This window comes from Ursus americanus, chromosome 7 (genome assembly GCF_024610735.1).
Source record: "Ursus americanus isolate L20-20 chromosome 7, mUrsAme1.1.p, whole genome shotgun sequence".
Classification (NCBI taxonomy): Eukaryota; Metazoa; Chordata; class Mammalia; order Carnivora; family Ursidae; genus Ursus; species Ursus americanus.
This window is the reverse complement of record NC_142133.1, coordinates 34,186,644-34,197,140: the sequence shown is the minus strand read 5'-3', so window position 1 is coordinate 34,197,140 and position 10,497 is coordinate 34,186,644. Positions and strand designations below refer to the sequence as shown.

General features: G+C 40.3%; 1 protein-coding gene across 1 annotated transcript; it reads right to left on the bottom strand.

The window, feature by feature from the left end:
- Positions 1-1,218: 1,218 nt before the first annotated feature.
- Positions 1,219-10,495, bottom strand: PNO1 (partner of NOB1 homolog). The gene is made up of 7 exons (XM_045788133.2): positions 10,218-10,495; positions 9,832-9,981; positions 7,908-7,991; positions 7,671-7,731; positions 7,317-7,434; positions 2,246-2,316; positions 1,219-1,387 (listed from the first exon to the last, which is right to left on the bottom strand). Exons 1-7 carry the CDS (start codon positions 10,422-10,424, stop codon positions 1,320-1,322), a joined length of 759 nt encoding a protein of 252 aa, XP_045644089.1. The 5' UTR covers positions 10,425-10,495; the 3' UTR covers positions 1,219-1,319.
- Between the last annotated feature and the right edge of the window lie 2 nt (positions 10,496-10,497).

The window sequence follows — 10,497 nt, the reverse complement described above, 5'->3', positions numbered from 1 at the left end:
CTTGAGTGTGTTCACAATGGTCTTTGGTGGGCTTTTTTTCCCCCATGAGGTTGTCGTCTTTCCGCTCTTTTGGATTAAAAAAAAAAAAACCTGATAAATTATGTTTGATATTGGGGCTAGAAGCCATAAGTAAAGATAAATCTGCTTTATCACTGGTTAAAAACCACAAATCATTACAACAGCCTACAAAGCCCTCCCTTCATTGCTTTACTACTCACCCTTTACTGCTTCCAGCTGCCTTCGCCTCCTGTGGTTCCTGGAGCTTTGGGCTTGCTTCTGCTGTGGGCCTTTGTACTGTCGCCCCCACCAGAGACCCCACAGTTGATGCCGTCAGGTCTGTTCAGGTGTGTCCTGGCTCCACAGGGACGCTCCTGGCCACCACATGTAAACATACTCCTACACCTGTGTCTCCTTTACTCCACTCCCTTCTTCCTCCAGAGAGTTTCTCCTCTGCTGACAGAATTTACTTAGGTATTTTGTACACTTGTCTTATCTGGTTATTGAAATAAAACGAAAACTCTACAAAGGCAGTGATTTTTTTTTGTCCCTTGTCTACCAATAGCCTCAATTGTCTAGAATTCTACCCAGCTCTAGTGTTTGCTCATTAAATACTTACCAAATGAGTATTTAAATAGGCAGACACTAATTAAAACAAGCGCTTCCATTTGCAGAACATTGCGGTTTTCTAAAAACATTCTTTTACCATATTTCACCTTCACCCAAACATTGGTAAGGTCTGGCTACTTCCATTGAGTGCTTATTTGAAAATAAAATTCTTTCCTCACGTCAACCTTGTGAGGTAGTCCTTAATTTTATAAACTACAAAACAGGTACAAAGATTAGCCTTTGTTCACAACAGTATCTCCAAACTGCTGCTTCTAAAAAGTCCACATACCACCCAGTATTAAGGGTCAGGATTCAGAGCGATTTTGTGAGCGGATTCTGTTAATTACACTCCATAGACAAGAAATGTTTACAAATTTATAAAAAGTTATAAATCTATAAATTCATACAGATCTGTTTAAACAAGTTTCCCCAATAAATTATAAACTATGTAAATCTTTTATTTAAAATTAAGTGATATAATTAATGTGTAAGTATAATTATGGTACTAAATTCAGATACAGGAATTATCCTCAAGTTGCTGCATGAGAATATTATCAAACCTTTCTATTGATGCTTCTGGCTGAGAACAGAAGCAGCGATGGAGGCTCAAAGTGACTGAAAAATTCTTCACATGGTTTCTTATCACCACATGCAGAGGGCAAGGGCTTTTTCTCTAGAGTCCAAATTCAAGATAAAAAGTCTCTGATTTGAAATCAGAATCGATCTGCTGCTCTGCTAGCCACGGCTCGGATATTGCCATAAACCTTTGATGGAGGATTTCCTGCAGAGGAAAACAAACATATCTATACAAATATACTCACATATATAGAAGACACATGGAAAGCAGTCTGCAACTCCAAAGCACATTTCCCAGTGGATCTCTCTTAAATCAGCAAAAGAACCATAAACCATACCCAAATAGTCTCCAAAATTATTTTAAATTCTACGAATCAAAGGCACGGAGTTATGTAAATATGTCAAAAAGAAACTGGTCACTCAGATCTGGGCACTGATGGAAAATCCCATTTAGAGCAAGCAGCTACAACCCTGTAACTCATACCAGAAGTTAACTGACTTTGCCGCACAGTTTGAAAACAGGACTGGGGTGCCTGGGTGACTCAGTCGGTTAAGCGTCTGATTCTTGGTTTTGGCTCAGGTCATGATGCCAGGGTCGTGAGAACGAGCCCCGCAATAGGCTCTGCACTCAGCATAGAATCTGCTTAAGATTCCCTCTCCCTCTGCCTCTCCCACTCGCTCAGGCTTTCTAGCTCTCAAGTAAATAAAATAAAATAGGACTAAGTGTGTCAATTAAGTTGACTGATGGTCATCAGCAGCTCTCTTTTCATTGAAACCTAAAACACACTGCTTGCTATTCTGGAATGGCTTTTCACTGCACTTCAGGGGAAAGCAGCAAAGATTTAAGCAACATAACCCCATAAACCCTTTATTTTCCCTAGCAAACTGATGAAATCTAAGCAAAAATATTCCTCCTTTTTTCTTTAGGCCCATGTTTGCCAACCCCAAAGTTTCTATTTGGCAATCTCTAACATGCTTAACTTGAACTGATTTGCAAATGTGGTTCGAGTTCTAAATTCCCTATTTTCTTTCCAGAGAAAATACCCAAGGAATAAATTATTACCCAGGATGAGGTTGCAAATGGCAGTTCTTGCCATCTTGATGTTTTGGAAAGAGCCAAGGATGTGAACTTTCCTGCAAGAGAGAATGTGAGACAAGTTAGCAACAAAATCATTTCCTTAACTAAATCCCATAATCCCGTAACTTTGGAAAATCATGATAGATTTCTAAATATAGATGGTGGTGATGGCTGCACAACTCAAAATACACTAAAAATCACTTTGAAGGGAAATTCTATGGTATGTAAATTATATCCCAGTAAACAGAAATACAAAATTTTAAGAAACCAAGAATTTTTAAAGATTCTTGGCTAATAATGGCTACCATCAAGTGAGTGCTTTTTATGTGCTACGGCTTTGTGTGTTCCCATTTAACCCTCACATGAGTTTTATTAACGTAGATGGTATTCCCATTTTATAAATGAGGAAAGAAATTTACGAGAAGTTAAAAAAACAAAACCCAAAAACAAACCTGCCCAAGATTACACATTGGCAGAGCTGGTATTAAGTACCCAGAAATGCAAGTAACATTGTACTTAATTAAAACATCTGGATTTCAACTGCAAAACCTTCTAAAGGTTATCTAAATTTCTTCACTATTCAGTGAGGATCATCCAGACCCTACTAATGGGAATTCCTGGTTGACTGACTCAAACAAAATGGACAATATAGTATTTTGCTTTTTGAGCCCATCCTCCAAAATGTCAGTAAACTGACACCAAAATTATCAGTAGGAACATCAAGCCGAACCCTCTCATCCAGGCTTAGGCATTTCTGGAAGTGGGGACAAAAATGACAAAATCTGTTCAAGATGATGCCTAGATTTTCTTCCCCACTCTGTAATCAGGCAACCACCCCCTGTAACAGGCAGAATTATGGGAGGGGGAGGCGAGGTGATGCTCCCTGGAAAATAAAAGACATGGTGTCTGGACCAGGGGTACCAGGTACAGCTGAGGTAGGAATGCCATGTTAAAGATGGGCAATGGGAAGCAAATAACTGAGACCTCCAACTGTCTTCCATAACTGCGCTTCAAAGTCTGGCAGCGAAGAGCCTAGAGCATGCCTCTCTGGGGGAATCTGACCTGCTCAATAAAAGACCTAAAAGAGGGGCGCCTGGGTAGCTCAGCTGGTTAAGCATCTGCCTTCAGCTTGGGTCATGATCTCAGGGTCCTGGGATCAAGCCCCACATCAGACTCTCTGCTCAGCGAGGAATCTGCTTCTCCCTCTCCCTCTATATTTTCTCTCTCTCCCTCAAACAAATAAATAAAATCTAAAAAAAACCCCAAAAAACAAAAGACTAAAAGATACATCAGAAACAGCCTGGCAATCACCCTAAGTGAAGCCTAGTCAACCAGCATCCCCTCCCCCCCCAGACCCTGTGAGCTCAGGGCTTCTGGTCTGCTCTTTACTGCCTCACTCTGTCCATCTGGCGCACACACACTGAGGATCACCAGCATCTGACGAAAGCATCTACTACAAAAAAACAGAGGCTACAACCAGCAAAGTGAAAAAAGAGAAACGGAGACTATGGAGACTAAGAGAAAATGAAAACGGCAAAAACAGAATCAAATCAGTAAGGTCCAGAAAGCTATCTTCATGCACCCATGAATCAAGGGCACAATGTTAAGAAAACTAAATATAAGGATTGGAACACAGAGTCACAGAAAGGAATTCCAGACAGGAAGGGGTAAGAAAGGAAGACCAAAGTAATTCAAGAAAATTTCTGAGAATTGTAGAAAATGAAGTCTCTAGTTTGAAAGGGCCCAGTAAGATGAATAAAAATAGACCCACGCTAAAACACAGCACGATGAAATTTCAGAACACACTAAAGATAATACAACTGCCAGATAGGACACTCAAAGAATCAGGTATAAAAATGGCATTAGACCTCTCAATAGCAACACTGAAAGCTAGGATATAGAAAGGTCTTCAAAATTCTGAATGGACATGATTTATATAACAGAACTAGATAGCTGGCCAGGAAAGAGGAAGTTCTCAACAAATGGAACGAGAAGTTCTCAAAAAATGTTAGCTAGCTAAGCTAGCTCCCGCACTATAAACGGCACCAAAATAAGGAGTACTAAGGTTGGGGGGAGGGGGGTGTACAAAATGAATGAAGGGGGTCAAACAGCACAAACTTCAGTTAGAAAAGAAGTCCCGGGGATGTAATGTACAGCATGTCAAGTAGAGTCAATAATACTGTGCTACATAATGGAAAGTTGCTAAGAGTAATTAAGTTTTCACACACAGAAAAACAAATTTGTAGCTATGGTGATAGATGTTAACCAGACTGACTGTGGTGCTCATTTTGCAATACATACAAATACCAAATTAAAAAAGAAAAACAGAAGAACCATAAGGAGTACTCAGGAAAAAGAATCCAACAACCAAGGGATTCAAACAGCAAAAGGGCAAAGGTGAAAGGAGAACCCAGGATGTCAACTGGGCGTCAGGCAGGGTAGCCGTGCTTCTGAGAAAGCAGGCTCCAGGAGAAGTTTCTCAAATGTTTGATGCATCTGGATACACCAAGAGGACATACAACAGTGTATAGCTTTTTATTGAATTTTACTGATAATTAGAAAACACAAACATAAATAAGAATTGTTTTTTCAAGTGAAAACAACAGAGTAATCACAGTTATCACCTGGCCCCGCTGTTGATACACTGAGCCCTGGAACTGCACACAGGTAATGCTGAACGCTGGTCTTAACAAAACCTACAAGGTACAGGGAACGTAGGAAGGGATAAGTAAACTGGATGTTAGAAGGGCTGAGTATATGGGGTGGAAGTGGGGGCAGATGAAAAAAAGCTGAATTTTCCTCTTTCACATTAGAAAGTCAATGGTGAGGCTAAAAAAACAAAACAAACCATGAAGCTGCTATATAAACAAGGTGTCTGAAAATATGGAGATAAATTTTTAAAAATTACCTAAAAGAGCTGAAATTAGTTCCTCTGAGGAAGAGGAAATGGAGGTAGGTAGTATAAATTTGGGGCTTGCTCAAATATGTGTATGTCTAACTCTGATAAAAATTCTTGACAGTAGCGCAGGAAAGATGAGGAAACAGACAGTGAACATACATGAAGTGTGAGTAGTTTTGCTGCCGAAACTACCACCGTGATGGGGCAGTGGCTGGAACGGTATGGAGGTCTCAGGACATACAGGCAACAGTATTTGCCATCTGATGCACTGCATGTATTTGGAATCGTTTTTAGAGTTTTATCGTGCTCACATCATACTGTATTTTACCAGGTTATCAGCAGCTCATCAAAAACAACACTTACAGGTGCATACGAGTCCACACTATGGTTATATCACAGTAAGCGGGCGAACATGTGGATTTCCAATTAGCCTATTTATACTGAACACTCCAGACAGTACACTCAAGTAGTATGTCATTCAGTTTGTAAGAAAAATAGAAAAGATATAAAAAGTAATTCAATAAAAGCAACATTATTCATAATAGCCCCAAACTGAAAACAGCCCAAACGTCCATCATATGTGAATGGATAAACAAAATGCAATACCTTACAATAGTACTTGGCAATAAAGAGGAATTACTAACATACCCAACGAACTGGGGAAACTCAAAACAGCATGCTAATTAAAAGAAATCATACACCAAAGACTGCACCCTGTATCTTTCCATTTATATAAATTTCTAGAAAAGGCATAACCATGACAGACAGATCAGTGATTACCTGGGATTGAGGTGGGATCACAGGACTATAGGTTTACCCAAAACTCACTGAACAGGAGCATTACCTAAATAAGGTAATGCTTTTTGTATGTATATCATACTGCAGTTAAAAAAAAATAGTTCAGCTAGTAAATTTTATGTTAACACTTATCAATATACTTGAAATTTAATATATCACAGTATCCATACTTTGATTAGCACATCAGTTACATTTTTAGGTTTCTAAATTAAAAGTTTTTAAGGCTACTTAGGATACTTTCAAATGTGGTATGCATTTCAAAATATTTTAAAATGTCTAGTTCAAAACATGCTTTCCTCATGGCTCCATACTCCCAAGTCTAGGCTCCCCTCACAAAGATCAATATTATAATAAGCCTGTCTTCCAGTAAGAGGGCCATCAAAGTGGTATTATCGTTATCCCTCGAGTATAAAACAGAGTCTAAAATTTAGGTTCTAAAAAATGGTGAGCCCGAGTTTAGAGCCAATATAGTATGATTTTAAATAAAATTATTTCTGGGTTTAGCAGCAGGCAGGTCCCTCCTCCTGTCAGTCAAGTGCTTCGTTCCCCAACTTCATGGCATTATATAATCTCCGCGCCATCTGCCAGTAACCCCCACCTGGCACCGCAGCAGCCTCAACCCCCGCCAGGGCTAATCCCAGCTTGACTTCCTGCACCCTTACTTTAAGCCTGTGTCATCTTCTTTCCGTTCACATAGAGCTGGTCTCGAGTTTTTCACCCAACGTGCAATACTCTTCGTTCTTTTATGAAAGGCCTTTATATATAATCTTAAAGTATTTATAAAGTTATACACATGTATTTCTTTCTTTAAAAGGAAAGCACAATGGCATTTAAAACACCCACTCCTTGCTCTCTCCTACTGATTTAGGAATCTCCTCGGATACTAGTTAAATCTTCACCTGTCAGGTAACTTCTTTTAGTAGAATTCTGAACAATTTCCTTTACTTTTTTTAAGATTTTATTCATTTATCTGAGAGAGAGAGAGCGCGCGCAAGCATGCATGAAGGGGGGAGGGGCAAAGGGAGAAGCAGGCTCCCCGCTGAGCAGGGAACTCAGAGTGGGGCTTGATCCCAGGACCCTGTGACCACGACGTGAGCCAAAGGCAGACACTTAACCGACTGAGCCACCCAGGCGCCCCTAAACATGTCCTTTATTGCTAACTGAGAAAAACAGAATTCCTAAGATTTTCTCAACTAACTTAATCTGCTTTCAAAGTAAGTATCTATGTATTTCATTCGGAACCATATACTGACAAAGAGTCAGTGGCAACATTACGCATAAAATACAATCTTTATGAAGAAACCAGCAAAAGGTCAAATATAAATTAGGACAATAGCTTTGTCAAGATCAGATACTTACACATCAGCCAAAACTATCCGTGTCCGTGTCACGTTCTCAATGGTGAATTTGGTTTTTCCTCCTTTGCCAGCGATTCTTCCTATTGCCCTTGACAGGTGGTCTCCCTTTAGGGGCTTCACTAAATGAGAGAATCAAGGCCTCAGGAGGCAGGAAATTCCAGTGCACCACCCACTACGTAATGAAGTTAAATCACCAACTAAATTTCCCTACTAAGAGATACAAAAATATATATTTTTAAAACCTGCTAATAATACAGGCCAACTGATGCTACTAGAAAGCTAAGAGTCACCTACAATACAAAGTCAGCAGTATGAAAGCACAACAGTTAACAGGAAAAGACCACCCTATACTCACCATCTGTAATTTCAAAAGACTCTAGGAAGAGGTCATCCAACCTAATGAGGGCAAGTGCGTCCTACAACATAAAAATAAATGCTGTGAAGCCCTTCCGTTTAGATACCTGAGAATAACTATTAAGTTAAAATTCACCAGACCTAGAAAACTCAAAAATTTTTTAAAAGCCCGAATCCACTGAAACATTCATATTAAGTGTTTTTAAGCACCTATTGTAGATGCCATGAAATCACTTACCTCCACCTGAAACCCAAGAATAAAGGCTTTCACAAAATCAGCTGCTTTTGTCAGGGCACTAACATCCTTGGTTTCTTTACAAGTCTGTTTAAAAAAAAAAAAAGGCAGCACATATTCATATTATGACTGGACATGAAAATATGCTAACAAAACACTAGGACTGATCAATATGATGATGATTATATGCTGATATTTCCCAAAGCACTAACTCCAGAACTAACTACCATGAATGGTTTAAGCTGGGATCCTGTCCTTAAAGGCTTTACTAGGTAATTGCAGAAACAGCTGCTATTCATAAAATCCCAGCCACTAAAAGTGACACGCACGGCAAAGGTGCTTTACACACAACAGCTCTAATCTTCACGTCAACCCTGAATATTAAAAGTAATATAAAAACTTTTATATTTGAGAAAACTGAAGTACTGAAATGTGAAAAAGGGAGAATTCCGACACAAGTCTGATTCCAAAACTGTCATTTCCATTCTCCCACAAAGACTCAAATTTAGTTGAGGAGACCACATATTTGACAAATTTCAAAATACACGAGGTTGTTTAATACACAGATAAAACTAGATCCCAGTTCCAATCCTGTATGTGACCTTGGGCAAGTCCCATAGAAGCTCCAGGTCTAAGTTTTCTCATTTGTAAATAAAAAGATCTGAGTGAAGGGTCCTTTCAGGACTAACAAGATTCACTTGTTAGCGAATGACTTTGATGACTCTAACATACTCCTTTGACTCAGTTTCCTCACATCTAAAGGATGGTGATATGACAATTACTTCATAGGCCTGTCTTAAGATTAAAATGAAAGTCCCCCCATAAAATGAAAGATATGGCCACAAAAAGGTTCAAAGAGTTGGGATGAGGTGAACTTGGGACTTAGATTCCTACTTAAAAGGCAAGTTCAGGGGCACCTGGATGGCTCTGTTGGTTAAGCGTCTCCCTTTGGTTCAGGTCATGATCTCAGGGTCCTGGAATCAAGCCCCATATCGGGCTCCCTGCTCAGTGACAAGTCTTTTTCTCCTTCTCCCCTGTGACCTCTCTCGCTCTCACTCTCTCTCAAATAAATAAAAATCTTTAATAAAAAAAAAAGGCAAGCTCAGTCAAAAACTTAACTCTTATCGTTCAGAGATTTTGAAGATACCAGAGTACCACAGTGAAAGCAGTGTGGTCCAGGAAAATTAATCTGGCGCTGGCAGAGGAAGGACCGGTGAGAGGCGATTTAAAGCTCTGAAGCAAGGGAAACCTCTAAGGAAACAAGACGTTTTGGCACAAAACGACAAGAACCCGCATGAAAGTGACAATGGGAACAAAGAGGAGTTCTACTGCCAAGTTCTAGATTTTAAACTTTACCAACTATTTAAAGCAGTGCCCCTATGCTTTATTCCATTACTCTAGTTCAACGCAGATGAGTCTATACCAGTCCTGATGATGGTGTAAGAATCCTCAAAACGGAAGACATAATTAATTTTGGTCATTGATTCTGATATAAAACTGGCACCCAGAAAAGGAAACCCAAAGTCAATTAACATTGTCTAACTTTTGAACTGACACCATGAAATGTAGACATATGTGTGTGTGTGTGTGTACCACACGTACTTTTACTCCTTATTTACATACTTCTGTTTATGACCACCTGTTTACTCAGCCTTGTCTCATTTCAACACAGAACATCATAAAATACATGCACAGACACAGCCAGTATTTTGGTATGACCTTAGGTCCACCTTATGAATTCAACTAATATTTGTATTGAATGCGGATTTTGAAGAGATTCAAGAAGCTCGAACTCACTATTTTAAGAAAATTGTATAATGACCATTTAACAAAGTAAGTCTCATTAAAGAAAGTCTATTCACGCCTTTTCACTTCTGCAGGAGAGAGAAACCCTAATATATTTGGAAATGGTTGACATTCTCCTTACCCTAATTTCTACATTCCTCGATTTCAAGTTAAACCGTATCTGAAGTCCCAAATGTTCTACAATAGGAGTAAATATCTTCATCCAGTTCTCTTTTAATGGCGTGTATCTGTTAGCTGGGACTGGAATTTTCCTTGTTTCTTCTTTCCCACCCTAGGATAAAAGAACACACAAGTCGGGAGATGTATCAAGGGATGAAGATAGAGCTGTAAAATGACAGCTCTTCCAGAAGAAGCTTTAACTGAACGATTTAAACTTCGTTCAGGAGAGTCACTTCACTAAGGACGTCACTTAAGAACAGACCCCGCACTTCCAACATCACCCAGAGATCAGCGGCTTGGCCCACCTTTGGCCCCGGCCCCGTTCTGTCCCCCGGTCCCTGTTAGTACCAGGAATCCATCCCCGGCGAGGGGCGGAAAAACGGGCCTCTTCGCGGGCCTGGCTTCCTCCGTGTCCATGCGGCCTGCATCCCCGCCGTCCCCCGCGGCAGACAGCTGCTCAGCCTGCCGTTTCTTCGCCCGCCGGCCACCCTTGTGCGTGACTTGGGTGAAGCCGTCCTCGGCCCCAGCGTTCTGCGCCTCCATCTCCGGTTCCATCCCCAGGAGCCTCCAGCTCCAACATGTGCTTCCGGCTCGAACGCGTGCGCCGCTGCATGGCGCAGGCGCAGGT